At 40.3% G+C, this 16542-nt stretch overlaps 1 protein-coding gene across 5 annotated transcripts in view; it reads right to left on the bottom strand.

Annotated features, from left to right (window-relative positions):
* EBF1 (EBF transcription factor 1) overlaps positions 1-16542 on the bottom strand; it is a 449855-nt gene that overhangs the window by 40466 nt on the left and 392847 nt on the right. For all 5 annotated transcript variants that reach the window (XM_040345069.1, XM_040345072.1, XM_040345067.1 and 2 more), the window contains exon 11: positions 2823-2911. In XM_040345069.1, coding sequence (XP_040201003.1) covers positions 2823-2911 — 89 coding nt within the window. The remainder of the gene's footprint in view (positions 1-2822; positions 2912-16542) is intronic.

The raw sequence follows: 16542 nt of genomic DNA, 5'->3' as shown, positions 1-16542 counted from the left end.
TTGATTTGAATTACTGAAATAAATTAACTTTTTTTTTTTTGTTTACAAACTATTTTATTGTGTAAAAACATCACAGTGCAATACACTCAAGTTTAAGGAACATAGGTGAGAAGTTTAATAAATTAACTTTTTGATGATATTCAAAATTTTGGAGATGCACCTGTATATTGCATTGCTTGGTGCTTTTTTATATCTGCCAGAAGTTCAGCTTTGAGTCATTGTTTAACATCTCGCCCCAAGTTCATTTACTTTGTTATGGATTTAAGCCCTGCTCATTTCCTTAGCCCCCATGTCAAGTCTCTCTATACCCCTTCTCCTATCTTTCCAAGCTGTGAACATTCACTCTCCGTGTCCAAGAAAAATCTTTGCTTTCCAAGTCTCTGTCAGGTAGCCCTCATCCCCCAGCTGTAATGGCATGTAATTGTATTATAATGTATAATTCATAAACCACTCTCTAAAGACCGTAATGCTTTCAATCACGCGTGCACTCAGCCTGACCGAAGATTTGTTTGTACAGCGCTGGGAGGGGAAGGTGGCGGTAAGTAGGTGTGGTGTATAGTAAATGACAGAGGGCAGTTCATAAGTCTAAGCAGGTGGGGAAGTGTACGCTTGGGGTAGACATGAATAAACCCCCCCTTAAAACTAAAATTAGGTGTATGAGGAACACAGAGAAATGTGTAAAGAAAATGTTTATACTGGCAGCGTTATTCGCGAACTAGGGAAACCAACTGACTAGCTGCAGCTAATGAATTCTGTCACTGATAGACATGTTGGATTCAAGAGCTTAAGGGAACTTTTACCCATTAAAAGAACTTTCCTTCTGCTTCTTCCTCCCTCCTTTTTATACAATAGCCGATTGTTTAATTTTGGAAATGTTTTATACCTTTTTTGCTGTTCTGCATCCCAACATCCACTACTTCCATGTCTAGATAAAAATGACATAGGGACCTCCGCTGCCCCCTGGGGGTGTGACATGGACATCCCAGAAAGAAGCAGGGGTCCAAACATCATGTGTAATGACCTAAGCAGGGCATCAACAGTGCAAATGTCTTTCCTGCAACCAGGGGACAGTGCTGTCAGGGGAATCCCTACCGCCAAAACATTGACAGTGATTATCGCTAGCGCCTATTATAGAAGCTGCTAGCCATAAGCGCAAGTGAAATCAGGCACGCTGGTTGTACCAAAGTTGATCGATTGACTGATCAACTTGGTACATCCAGCCTGCCCATACATGGTAACATTTTAAACCGTCTATGGCCAGCCTTAGGAGAATATGTGTGCCTTGAGATCTGCCCATGCACGGGCATGATGCTGTTCTCTCCCAGGAATTAGGGAATTGGCAAAGATTTGCAGCATGCTGCACATGCATGGGAGATCCCATATGTGTGCACACATTACACAGGTCTCTACAAGGTCTCAAACACTTGAACTAAGTGGCAGGGGCGGACTGACAACTCATGGGACCCCCGGGCAATAGGAGATTATGGGGCCCCTGGGCAATAGGAGATTATGGGGTCCCCAGGCAATAGGACATTATGGGGCCCCCAGGCAATAGATTATGGGGCCCCCAGGCAAAAGATTATGGGGCCACACAGTGTACACACACACACACACACACACACACACATACAGTATGCATACACAGTATTCACACACAGTATACATACACACAGAATACACATACACACACTGAAATGGTACTGGAGAGGTGGGGCAGCTATAATCTTGGGATTTTTAGACCAAAAGGATGTCGATAAGGGAAATTTCAGGGACAGATGCAAAAAAAAAAACACAGATTTTTACATACTGTCCCTGGTTTCACTGAGGCAACCCTGATGGGGCCCCCTAGTGGCATGGGGCCCTCGGGCAGTGCCCGAGTGCCCGAATGGTCAGTCCGCCCCTGTATGTGTCCCATGTGCAGGAATCCCTGCTCATGCACAGACAATCCACAGATCTTTGCCAGGCCCCAAGTATCTGGCAGAGACCTGTGGCACATTTTTGCACACATGGGAAGCAATAACAATTCAAAAGAAAATCACTGATCAACCCCCCCCCCCTCTTTAGTGGTACAGTGTCAAAAAAATCGTAAAAAGCTAAAAAATATTTAATTTCTTTCAAAGTACAGTCAGCATCTCACCTTCCTGAGGTCAAGTGGCTAAACTGAAAGTTCAGTTGGGATTTTAAATTCCCTTCGTAATATTTTGCATGGAAAGGCCATTTTTCTGCACACGGGACAAATACTATACAGTTTATTTGACCTGCTTATTCGATACAATGTTGCCTCATTTATTGAACATGTCAATAACTTTAAGAGCTCAAGCACATTGCAGCACAAAAAAAATATTAATGCTTTTACAGGCATTTGAGCTATTATTTCAGCTTGAACTTTATTTATTCTTATTATAACTTGCTTTATTCCTTCATACTTCTTTGAGCTTTTTTCAGCATAAGCATTTTTTTTCCTCAAACCCACCCCTCAGCCATTTTTTCCTACTTTTTGTGTTTTGAGCTTCGTTTATGCTTTTCCAGGCTTTTTCATGCTTTTTTTGTACGTTTCCACACGTTTTTGGGCACTTAGGCGTCTTTTCTGCCTGTAGGAGCATATGTCTGCAAACTCCCGAAAAAGCTATAGTGTACATGGACACATTGACTAATACAGAGGGGAGTTTCCAAGCAGAAAAAAAAAACAGCTCAAAAGCCAGTAGGAGCAGCTTTTTTGAGCTGTAGTGTGCATGAGCCCTAATACCGTTGTGGTTGTTACCAATAGCAAATAAATACAGAATATGACTGGGTGTTGTTTTTGCCATGAAAAAACCTTTTACCTTCGGTAATCTCTCTGGGTCACCTGGATGCCTGGGGATAACTTTCTGAAGCCTCTGGAAGCCGTAGTCAATGGTGGGTTCATTTAGAGCTGAAACAAAACAAAGATACCTTTAGATGCCAGAATATTAGACATAGATCATTTTATGATCCTATGTAAAAAATATCTGCATTGTTAAAGTGAGCCTGTCATTTTGCCCAAGCATGAAATAATAGATAACCAACTAATTATAACGCATCACCGCAAACTGGAATCTGATTGGCACCATGGGTCACTGCACTTTGCGTGTTATGATTGCTTTTTGCAGTACCTTACTAAGTAAACTCAGTAATGTCTAATGAAAAGCTTTATAAAGGGTCTTAGAGAAAAAAAAAGATGAAAGATTTCTCAGCTTAGCGTAATCAAAATTCTCTGTATACCACTGCAGCCAGAATCCAAAGACCACCAGGCAAGCTCAATGGGAGTGTACTTCCTGAAGCCTGTGCTGTGACATTTCTTCTCTCCGATTTCTATATTACCTATCAGAATCAGATTTCTCAAGCAGGCTCGATTATAATTGGTGGGTGCCTTAATACTGCCACTTTGAAATGCCAAGCTTTCTGTATGTAAGTAGAAAGCAGGGGGCTTGCAGAGGTTGTTTTTGGTGATACCTCTCCCACACCAAAACAAGTAAGGGAAAGAAAAGGATCTACATCAGTGCCTTGATAAGAAGTCTGAAAAGCTCAAGTGGTAGGTTGTGTTTTAAGAATGCATTAATTTTTATTGGAGTGCACCTTTAACCAGCAAACCAGTGGTAGAATATGAATGCCAAGACAATCATTTGAGAACCCACCAAGTAAGTCAGTTAAAAATAAACACAAATAAAACGGCCTCAACTCACAAATCATAAGTTGGAACTCTCAGATACCTGACACATATCTTCTCAACGTCCTTGGAGCCCTGAAGCCATAGGGGGTTATTTATGAAAGGCAAATCGACTTTGCACTACAAGTGCACTTCAATCGCAGTCACTGTAGATCTGAAGGGGACATGCAAGGAAAATAGAAAACAGCACTTTTGCTTGCACATGATTGGATGATAAAATCAGCAGAGCTTCCCCTCATTTATAAGCTTCACTTCAGATCTACAGGGATCTACAGCGACTGCACTTTCAAATGCACTTGTAGTGCAGAGTGGCTTTCCCTTTAGTAAATTAACCCCATAGTGTTCTAATATGCAAATCTTGACTTCTTCCAGGAAAGTCAAGTGATGCCATCTGCCTCTATTAACTTCCTTTTGGATGTTAAGGCCACCATTATGTACAAGAACCAAGAGGGAGACAGAAGCACCGGGATTTGCATTTAAGAGCCTCAGGGGGCATTCAGAAAGCTACACTATATGGGCAAAAGTTTGTACACATCTGACCTTTACATCTACTCTACACTATATATTTTTTAATAAAGCACAGTATTTATATATTTTTATATTTAAAGAAGTCCCCATTCTTAAAAGGGTTACAATCTAAGGTTCCTATCTCATATTCACACTTATTATGGCCTATTTATCCAGTAGCCAATTAAATTATGATTCAAGACCACAGTGTAACAAATGTAACAGAGTGTCCGTAGTCCATAAGTAAAGCAATTCCAGTGGGTGATAGGACGGATGGGTAAAAGTTCCTCAAATCCCTGCCGCTCCTGTGACAGACTTGGGAAAGATCCACTCACACAAAGGAAAAAGCGTAAACAGGGCACCCTGTTTATACTGTTAATGCTACAGAAAACAAATCATTTTAGACAATTGTGCATTTCTAACCTTGTGACAATAGTTTGGGGGAAGCCCCTTTTCTGTTCCAGCATGACTGTACCACAATGCACAAAGCCAGCTCCATATAGACATGGTTTAATGCAGTGGTCTCAAAGTACCGGCCCGCGGCCCATTTGCGGCCCGCGGACCAGTTATAAATGGCCCTCAGGCAGGGTGGAAGTGAGGGGAGCAAACAAAAAAAACAAAAAAAAAAAAAAATTTTTTTTTTTTTAGCTGGTGCCATCTGGTGGTGAGCTGTTGGTATTACAAGTTATTACCACCAGATGTGAGCTGGCGCCATCTGGTGGTGGCCGTTGGTATTACAAGTTAAGCATTACAAGTTAAACAGCAATTCTAATGTCATTTTACACTATTTTCACTGCCATATTCTTCCCTCTAATTAGAACCCCCAAACATTATATATATTTTTTATCCTAACACCCTAGAGAATAAAATAGATCATTGCAATACTTTCTGTTATGCCGTATTTGCGCAGCGGTCTTACAAGCGCACTTTTTTGGGAAAAAATTACACTTTTTTTAATTAAAAAATAAGACAACAGTAAAGTTATCCCCATTTTTTTTAATATTATGAAAGATAATGTTACGCCGAGTAAATTGATACCCAACATGTCACACTTCAAAATTGTGTCCGCTTGTGGAATGCCGACAAACTTTTTTACCCTTTAAAATCTTCATAGGCGACGTTTAAAAAATCTACATGTTGCATGTTTTAAGTTACAGAGGAGCTAGAATTATTGCTCTCACTCTACCAATCGCGGCGATACCTCACATGTGTGGTTTGAACACCGTTTACATATGCGGGCGCTGCTCACATATGTGTTCGCTTCTGCGCGCAAGCTCGTCGGGACGGGGTGCGTTTTCTGGCTCCTAACTTTTTTAGCTGGCTCCTAGATTCCAAGCAAATTTGTCAACCCTGACTTACACCAGTGCTGGTGGTAATAATGCGCTCGCTGACACCAGTGCTGGGGGTTAATAATGCGCTCACTGACACCAGTACTGTTGTTTTTTAAGTTTGAAAGTTTGCATGCGGCCCCCCATGGCATATGAAAACTTGTCTTGTGGCCCTCAGGTAATTTGAGTTTGAGACCCCTGGTTTAATGAGTTTAGTGTAGAGCAGGGGTGCTCAACCAGTGGCCTGGGGGCCACATGTGGCCCGCGGAGCCCTCTAATGTGGCCCATGAACTCTTGCTCTGGGATGGAATAGAATAGAATACTGTTATTAAAGGTCAGTTGATTACTAAAATCACAGTGTATATATGGGCATATCTGTTCTGCAGTGGTTACCGGGTTGCTTTCAAATGAATCTGCAGACACAGAGCAGTTTACCTGCGGGTTACCTGCACAGAGCCATAGACTTCTGTTATTACCTGCGAATTTGGTGAGCTTTCTAAAAGTGCACCAAACCTGCAGAATATAATAGAAGTCTATTGCAAAATGCAGAAAAGCCAAAGGTACACTGCGTTGCACCCCTTTTACACGGTCAGTCCGACCCAACTGGACCCTCCATTCAACCCTAAGGAGTGGCAGACTTGTGTCCTACCTCCAATCTGATCCGGATGTGTCTGCAGAGCGGACACAGATCTGCCATCCGCTCGCTCCGCTTATTGTGGCCCGCGACCAGTTACCAAGTCGCTTAAGTGACCCTCATGCTTCAAAAAGTTGGGCACCCCTAGTGTAGAGGAACCAAAGTGGCCTGTACAGAGCACTGGCCTCAACCCTACTGAACACCTTTGGGATAAACAGGAATGCTCATTGCAAGTCAGATTTTCACATCCAACATCAATACCTGATCTCACAAATGTTCTTTTGGCTAAATGGGCACTAATTTCCACAGACCCACTACAAAATCCTGTGGAAAGTCTTCGAAGAGGAGTGGAGGTTGCCAAAGTGGAGTCGAGGTGTAGCTTCATATTAATGCCCATGGTTTAGGAATGGGGTGCTGAACAAGGTCATATACTGTAGATCTGATGTCCAGGTGTGTACAAATGTTTGGCCATATAGTGTAATAGAAAGTGCATGTAGGTGCCTTTAAGATGTCCATATTTCATGCATACTGCAAGTTTATTCGTTTTATGTAGTGAAGGTTTACGTTAAAATATACTCTTGTTTGATGGGAGTGTAATCACACATGTGCCTGCAAGGCTCACACGTACCCTGTTTAGCCTGTCACGGTTGGACCCTCTGTCTTTGTTTAGAATGGATAGCACAATTCTTTAGGATGATAGAAAGAACACTAAATGTATATATTATCATCGCCTTTACTAGAATGAAGAGGGATTTGTGTCACTGACAGCTGAAGGGATATCATTTGTCTCATTTACTATTAAACATGAATCCAAAGGATTGGCACTCTCTCTCTCTCCCTCTGTGCATTTGTCCATCTATTAAAAAAAACACAATGAATGCAGCTCTCAAGAATGTAAAAAGGATTATTAGCGCAATTGTGTGAAATTCTAATTGACCCTGCAGTAATGGAAGGTGTCGTTACATCCCTCCCCAGCATAACTGCCCCCTCTCCGCCGACAGGTAGAGAATCCTCTGGATTTTTTAAAAGGACATTTAAATTGAAAAGAGACTTGAGTGCAAGAACATAATTACACCAATAAAATCCTTTAACTTGTCAACTTGAAAATCTAAATGGCGATCAATCATTTCTCCGAAAGGAATAATCCTTAAAGTCTCCTGATTGACAACTCATACTTTCATATGTAAAAAAAATTTGTTAAAAAAAGAGAGTAAAAAAAAAAAAAGAACATCTTCTGTAAAGTGGCCACAAATCCATTTACGGAATACAATACTTCATAAAGGTGAGTAAAAAGCCAATAATTACTTGTGTGAATACGCAGCCATCAAGTAGTGAAAAACTTGGGCAATTTTTTTATTTTTTTTTCTTAAGGACGGGTTTAAAATGCGCAGTGTGGAGTCACATACAAATGAGCTGCACTTTAATTTGCTGTAGACTTAACAATGGGGAATAAGATATCTAGCCTGAGGTTTCCGTAAATGAGAAAGTCTGTGAATTTTATTTCTGGGGATGTCAGACATCAATAGAAGTTATCAGCTGCTGGCCAATTTTGACAGGTAGAAATCGATGGAGTTTAATACTAAGAGATCAATGCTAAGTTGCAGCTACTACAATGGTAGAGGTGGCTGGAAGAATTTTTGACACTACAGATAAAATCGAGGGGAGGGGTCTACATTAGTGTGGCTTGAAGCAAATAATGGCTTGATACATAGCCTACCCTTCTGGCCTCATCTTGTGGATAGTCATTGTTGCGCAAAAGGATGTATTATGCCCCGTACACACGATCGGACCTTTGTCCGACGGACAAGGGTTGCCAGGCACCAAGCAGGCCGGGCAGCTGAAACAAATTACTTTGCTTTACAACTTACAGCCTAAATTATAGCTGAACTCCAAGTAAAAAGCTAAATACACAGATGAAATACACATAACAAAGCTTTTTTACCTGCCAAATAATTTGTATTTCTGTCCATACAGTCCTGAGATTTACGCAGCTGAGCCATGTAAATGACACCATTCACAGTCGAAGCGGAATAAAATAACCTCCGCCAATTTGTTTTTATTTTTGTTAAAGTGGAGCTCCACCCAAAAGGGGAATCTCTGCTTGTTTGCCTCCCCCCTCCGGTGCCACATTGAGGGGGAAGCGGTTCCTGGTTTTGACATGTACTCGGTCCTACCTACTGCTGAGTTCGCCTCTGCAACTTCAGCAAGAAGTTTGGCCCTCGCCGCAGCCAGACCCATTGGGGAAGTGCAGCGCGACGTGCGCATGCGCATTAGGAAACTGGCTGTGAGGCCGCAAGTTTTCACTGCCAGTTTCCCTTACCCAAGATGGCGGCGCCAGCACCCGAAGACCGATTCAAGAATCGGCTTGGGTGAGGACACTGGGGGATCCCTGGACAGGTAAGTGCCCTAATAGTAAAAGTCAGCAGCTACAGTATTTGTAGCTGCTGACTTAAAATATTTTAGCCCTTGCTTTTATTTGGCCCTTGTGTGCACAGCATATTAGAATATTAGGGCATACTTACCTGGTAAGCAATGCCCTCCTGTCAGTCATGGGTGCTGCCATCTTCTCTCGGTCTTCCATCTCCGGGTTCTGACTAGGCCACAATGGCATCACTTGCAGGCATGTACATAGGATACGCATTATAACTGCACATATCAGTGCCTTGATTTACCTTGTAAAGCCAGTATCACTGTACATAGTATTCAGTTGCAGGGCAGTTGCAGTACGGCCCCATTCACTTGAATGTGACAGGGGATATCATGTTTGCCATGGCATGTGTATATTCCTGTCCAGCTAGGCTTTGCAGCTCAAGGGTGATAGTCAGGGGCTGTAAAAATGTGGCTTAACTGCTGGTGGACAGCTTTGGCCTGAAAGTGAGTATTGCAGAAAAATTTCTTTTTTTTTTTTTTTTACTTTAACTGGGATTTTTTTTTAAATGTTTAATTTAACTGGAATTCTGTTTTAAAGGTGAAGGCTCTAGAACTATTGTTATAAATCCAGCTTTACTACCAAGATAGTACCTTATATATTGATGAGAGTCATGGAGCCTTTACCTTGAAGTCTAAAAAAGTCTCATCCTGCATACTTTGTCTAGATCAGTGGCTGGCTAGGTAGTGAAACTAAGATTGTATGTAGACATTATGCTGCTTTAGATACACATAAATGAGGACATCCTTTTAAACAAGGTCTACCTCTTATGTCATGGGATAATTTTAGTAAAAATTCATGTTAGAATCCCCCTTTATTGGAGGTAATTTGTGCTTTATAAGCAGAGCTACATTTTAATTGTACAGGCCGAATGGTTTTAGAGATTGTTTGATGCCTCCTGAACTAATAAAATCCTTCTGACTTCTCTCACCGTCATCTGAACCACCTTCTCTACAGTTCTCTTGCCGTATTTAAACACACGTGTCCAGAGGTGACCAGAAGAGGGAAACTAAATAAGGGAAAAAACGGTTTAAAAATTATGAAGCTTGTTGGTGTTCTATGTAACCCAGCTGCCCTAGGCAATGGCCATCAAGGCAGTAACTTTATCCTTGCAGGTGGTCTTAGTTGGTAACCTGTCACTTCCTTAGGGGACGGCCATTATGCAGATCAGTGCTAATTCAAAGAGGACTGGTGGTCAGTGAATGTAAAGCTGCACAGGCTTAAACTGCACTGGATTTAGCACTAGTTCTAGAAAATGTTGGCCTCCAGAGCAGGTCAGGAGCCTGGTGTCACACAGATAACAAGTAACAGGCTCCCTTTAAAATCATACGCAAACATCTGCAGTAAAACTATCCCATAACCTCTGAGAAGTAGAAAAAAACAATATGTTTATCCTCACTGAAACATTAATAGTTAAATAGTACTTGAGGCAACATTATCTGTTTTTCCTGTCATTTTTTTTTTATCTACTCCAAAATAGCCACTTTGGGGATTCAGAGAAAACAATCGGAGCCATTAATTCCTTCAAAAACGATAGAAACGATAAAAAAAACTCTAAACCCATCAGGGGATGATTATGTTGGCGTTTGGTAACTGGAAAATGATGGGAAGAGAAAAAAAAAATTTTTACTCTAAGACAATTGCAGCGTGAAGAAAGTGGGCTACCTCCTTCCGTATCTAAGCGGAAAGTTCTTAAGTTTCAGAATGTTCATGAAGTGTACACCAGTAGATGAGTGAGCTGAGTATTCCAGAGAAGCCACGGAGAGATCAGTGAAAACCATTGGGGACCATCTATTTCATAAATCTCTACAATGCGAAAATATGAACATAGGGAGTTATGTGTCTGCTAATGTACTGAGCTCTGTCAGGAGCTGAACAGTTCTTCCCTACTTAGAGATATACGTTATTTATCTATCTACCTTTTTTATTGTTGTAGAGCATTTCACTATCTATCTATCTATCTATCTATCTATCTATCTATCTATCTATCTATCTATCTATCTATCTATCTATCTATCTATCTATCTATCTTTTTAATCAATGTCATCTTGTTACCTCTTCATCTGCAGAAATATAAAGCCCTTATTCTATCCATCAATGTATCCATCTATCTATTAATCTATGTATCTATCTATCTATCTATCTATCTATCTATCTATCTATCTATCTATCTATCTATCTATCTATCTATCATTTATCTACAGTAGCCTTTGTCAAGCTTTTTTCCCCAGAGCAACTCTTAAAATAATTTTCAGGTCTAAGGGAACCCCAGTTAAAATGAACTAATAAGCATTACGGGGAAGAATGCCCAACACGTTGGTGGTCAGTGGAAAGAATGGGGTGATCAGAATGTCAGCCTTACAGATGGGTAAAAAGATAATTATTGTCATGTCACTTTCTCTGTCAAGTGGCACTGGACCCACAACTATGTAGGCACCATTGAATTGGAGGTCAATCAGTCACAGCTCAAGGAATGCCTAGCAACCTCTGGAGGAACCCTAGTTGAGAATTGCTTATCTACAGTTCTATATCTATATTTACATTATGTACAGTATCCACCCATTTATTTGTTCAATCATTAATTTGTTTGTTCAATCATTCCATTCTTTCCAAAAAAATAGTCTATCTATCTATCTATCTATCTATCTATCTATCTATCTATCTATCTATCTATCTATCTATCTATCTATCTGTCTGTCTACTGTTCATCCATAGCAGGTATCTTGTTTCTTTCTATGGAAGTTCCTTTCGTGTAGTCTCATGCCTCCCTCGGTCACACTTCCTCTGGTAATTGTTAATCTCCATTCTTTCAGGGAGTTGTGACAACGCTGCTTATCAGGGACAGGAGTGGAGATGCATGGAGTGTGTGTGATAAACAGGTGTATGTGGCTCGTACCCCGGCGAGCTCTCTGACACTACTTTTATCATCTCGTTTGTGCTCTGAATGAGCTGAGAGCAGCAATTGCCAGAAAACAGGCGGGCGATAAAGAGCATTGATTTAACACATCTTGTTTTCAATCATGCTCCGATTTTCGGAACTGGCGTTTTCTCCTGTTCTCTGCCTCGTTGCTTTTATCTGACGAGCTCAACCCTTCTTGCTGGGAATGAAAAGGTCGCCCAATAAGACATGGTTTGCTGAAACCAGAACGCACGGCAGGGAAAGTATTTTAGATAAACACTGTCAGGCAGAGAGGGGGTGAATTGCAGTTGTACAATTACTGAGCGACAATACATATTACTCTGTTCTGAGTGGGTAACAAGCTTGTGATGGTTTAGTATCTCCCAGCAAGGCGCACAGTCACTGAAAGATTATCTACAGAATAAATGTATTTCTGGACAGCACTTCAACTTTTCGGACATCATAGCTTCCCACTAGAGAAGTGTAACTAAAACTTACAAGGCCCCTGTGCAAAATGCTAACATGGGCTTACTCCTATCAGGTTTATATCTAAAATCCAGACAAACAATTAATGTGCATACAGGTGATCTGACTAATTTGCCAAATAATTTGTAATTCTCTTCCATCAATCTTGTGATTCAGACAGGAAAGACCAGACCTTAGACCTCCTCTATGGATAAGTGTACAGCTTGGTTCAGGACAATCCCACCCCACTGATTGGACAGTGACGGAGTAGCAGCAGTGTTTTGCTCTCAGCTAATGCAAAAATGTGTGGCTAGCTAGGTGACAAAATCAGTTCCTGATTAAGCAAAACATTTTTTTGGTTCAAGAATCTAGCTGTGTGTGTTACCTTTGTCCAATGAGTAGGGAGCTGCAGCATAGATGAATTCAGGAATTAGCAAAGTAACCTTAATAACTGGCAGAGATGAGTGCACAATGGGATGATACAAACAATAAATTAATGTATTAATTATATTATTTTATTTTGGTTTGCTTTCTGTACACAATAATACTGATGGCTCCTGAAGAAGTGGACAATGTCCAGGAAACGTGTTGGAACATAAAAAAAGTCAGTACCTTTGGAGAGGATAGTCCACTATGTAAAATTAAATTCTATTGTTTTTATGAAATTTTGTATAAAAGTGAAATTCTTGTACAATACTCTTGTGTTGGAATGGTTAAAAAAAAAAATATTTTATGTAAAATGCTGTGCCTCAAAAGTCTCATCTTACAACATTTTCTAGGTTCAAACTGCTGTAGGAATGTGGAATTTAATTTGTTTTAACCTTTTTTGGAGAATAGAAGACAGATGTATGTTACATAACTGGCTGGCCAAAATTACAAATCCTTTGACAGGTAAAAAAATTAAACATACATTTATTTTAATATCTATATAATCACAAAATGTATGATCATATAATACTGTAAAGCAGGCCATACACGGTCGAATTTGGAACAATTTTTTTTTTCAAAATCAGAAAGTTTTTTTTTTGTGATCTGATGATGCCACCATTGATTTTCGAAATTCGGCCAATAAACTTTCATGTTGCCGGGAATATTCGTTTCTCTCCGGGAATATTCGTATCGCTCCGGGAATATTGTTTTCTTGCACATGCGCATTTTTTTTCTATTACATTTCTCGCACGATTCTCCCATCATTGATCAGAAAATCGTTTGTTTTTCAAAAAATTTACAACATGTCGGATTTCTCAAATTTGTTTGCCTCGTGAAAATCGGCTGCCCACTAACGGTGAGAAATTCGTACGAAAATTCTTTGATACGATTTTCGAAAGAAAATTCTTTCGAAATTCGAACCGTGTATGGCCGCCTTAAGTCAGTCTTTCTCAACCTTTTTTTACAGCAGAGGAACCCTTGGAATTATTTTCTGGTGTCAGGGAACCCTTTACATCAGGGGTTATTCGGAAAATTTGTGACCAGTGGGAAGAATCTGATTGGTACAATGCCACCCTTTTAGTTAGCTAAAAAGATCATTAGTATCATGCTACAGGCTCTGCCAAGTGGCGATGGACCTTGAATTATGTAGGCACCATTCTATGGGAGGTCTATCACCTAGACATGTGCACAACAAAAAAATGTTTGTCTAGTTCCGTAGATTCGTAAAGATTCGTAATTTTGTAAGACTCAAGTTTTCCTATTTGGACCCGTTTGTATTTCGTAAGACGCAAGTTTTCCTATTCGGACCCGTTCGTATTTTCATAACAGTTTTATTTTCGTTTATACTGAATGATTCGTAATTCTGTCAAATTTATTTTCGTTGATTCGAAATTCGTAATTTTTTTAGATAATAATTTTAGTTTAATGGATTCGTAATTTTGTACTTTCGTAAATACATAGCAACACGCGGCTAATCCATATTAAGATATACTTTCTCTTAAGCCCCGTACACACTTTTGCCAACAAACGTCAAAATGAGCGTTTTCCAAAAAATCTGACCGCGTGTACGGACAAAGTTTTTCGGTTTCAAAAGTCTGGCCAACTCCCTTCAGACAAAAATCCACGGAAAAGTTTGTTTGAATTCCGATCGTGTGTACAAGGCTTTACACTGTACAATGTGACTCAGCACAAAAGAGATAAGCTGATTGGCTAAGATATTAAGTAAGATACATCACTCACTAACTACACTGCCCAGTGCCCATTCGAAAGAACGATACAAGTACACAAATTTACGAACAGACAAAGAAATGGATTTACAAAACACACAAATGAAAATGCGAACATACGAATGAAAATACGAACAGATAAAGGATTTAAAATACGGAATGTAAATCGTTCGTTATTAATGTCATTTTCGTTCTTTTGCTTTTTCGGTGTTTCGTATTTTAGTAAGATTGTCCAATCATACATTCGTATTTTCGCTTGTTCGTTATTTTGCTTATTCGGAATTCTGTAATTTTCGTATTTTGGTTCTTTCAGCTTTTCGGATGTTCGAATTGATCCGAATGTACGAATACTAACAAATTCGTACGAAAATCCATTCGTTACGAACGGGAACGCACATGTCTACTATCATCCACAGCTCAAAGAACCCCTAGCAACCTTTGGAGGAACATTAAGGTTCTACAGAATTCGGATTGAGAATGGCTGCTGTTTTATCTACTTATTGTATATAGAGGTATGTTGTAGAGTGGTAAGTAAACTTAAAGGAGATTTTTTCTGTAGATGGATATTTGTGAAAGGAGAAAAAAGGATAGATAGATAGATAGATAGATAGATAGATAGATAGATAGATAGATAGATAGATAGAATAAAAGTTTATGTTTCAGATTCTGTTAAGCAACACTTCAAAACTCAGCCAAACCATCTTATTTTAATTACTGAATTTTCCCTAACTATCCAACATTCTTAAAATATCCTATCATTCTTTTCCTAGGGATAAAACGGGCAGAAGCTACACTGGAGACCCCTAAGGTCTACCATTGTTGTAGAATATTAAGAATAGAAGAACACAACTTATGTTACTTTTCTATGTCACCTTTTAACAGATCACAGAGCTTTTTGGCGGCCTGTTACTATTGATCCCCCCTTCTTCACCCACCATTAGGTCGTGCTGTCCCCCCTTCCTCCAAGTTAGGTGAAATATAGCATTGGTCCTGGAGCCAGAGTAGCACTAGGAAACATCTTCCCCCGTTTCCTGATTGTATTAGCATTGATTTCTGATTCCTGGATCTCGTCTCCCCCTGTATCAACGCACAGAGCAGACACTTAAAAGCTACATAATCAGGAGTAATGCTTCCGAGGTTTAAAGTGGGAAGCTGACACAATATATTGGGCCTTTGAAAATGTCTGTGTGCTAGTGAAAATGCACAGAGGCTCAGGCTGGCCAGACACGTAATGGAGGGTATAATTCCTTGTCTCTACACCTTGCTTAACCCCTCTGCTCTGGCACCAGGCTGGATAAATGGGGAAGTCTGGGTGTCTGCCTATGCTGGCCTTGTTTAGTAATGGCCTTCAATTAGGATCTTGTTAATCAGGTCCCTTACCTTCTGACAAGCCACCATTAAACCATCATCCTCAGGTTTGTGCTAAAAAACATATGAGCTGCTATTGTTTTTTGATCCACTTCTGCTGAACGGTAAACCCAAATCCTTCTTACTTTCTCAGGTGATTAGCACTTCCTGTTTCTTTCTGGATAATGGGCTGATTTTAGTATGGTATAATAAAGAATAGTGGTTAATAGTGGACATGGCTTGCGGAGGGTCTGTATGATAAGAAAAACGTGTGGGCCTCCCTTAGACATTTATTAATGTTACTTATTGTATGTACATTAATTCTTGCCATGGCACCATGCGGTCAGTCACCTGAGTTGTACCTGCAATTTATGCTGCCCCATATCATATCATTCATGCCACATTTCACCATTCAATGCATTCAACTTGATCACACCACTGTCATCATTTGCCCAGCACCTAGTGTATATAACTCTATCCCTCCCTACAGCTCTTAAACAATAAAGGAAACGATAGACTTGAATTTATTTTTTATTTATCCAGATGAAGTGATCAACTTAATGCAGATCCATGGTGCCCAACCTATGGCCCTTTGGTGCTTGTTAGGCAGCCCTCAGACCCCAGCAATCAGTAACAGGATCACTGGTTTGTAGAGAGGTTGTAATTACAGTGATCTCCAACACACTCAAGTAACGTGCCCACAATCTCTGACTAACCTCTGCATTATGCTTAAGTCTCCAACCACATGTGCAGAATGTTCACAATCTTTGACCATCTCCTTAAGGATGTCCACAGTTCCTGGCAGTCTTTTAAAGCACTACATATGCAGAAATCTGGGTGCAACGCCATGGCAATGTGAGGGGCTATATTTGAGTCCCCCTAAACCTCTTAAGTCTATCAACACAGATCTAGATAATCTCATACTGGGTTAATGCTGTGGAGACCTTGTTTTTGGGTATAGATTGTAACGATAATCTCTCACTAGGTTACTGATCAGAGACCTTGGCCCAGATTCTGAAAGGGCTTACGACGGCGCAACGCCATGTGCTCCGTCGTAAGTCCTAATCTGGGCCGTCGTATCTATGCGACTGAT

This window comes from Rana temporaria, chromosome 3 (assembly GCF_905171775.1).
Source record: "Rana temporaria chromosome 3, aRanTem1.1, whole genome shotgun sequence".
NCBI classification, from domain to species: Eukaryota; Metazoa; Chordata; class Amphibia; order Anura; family Ranidae; genus Rana; species Rana temporaria.
Note: the sequence above shows the minus strand (reverse complement) of the source record. Positions and strands in the feature narration are given on the sequence as shown.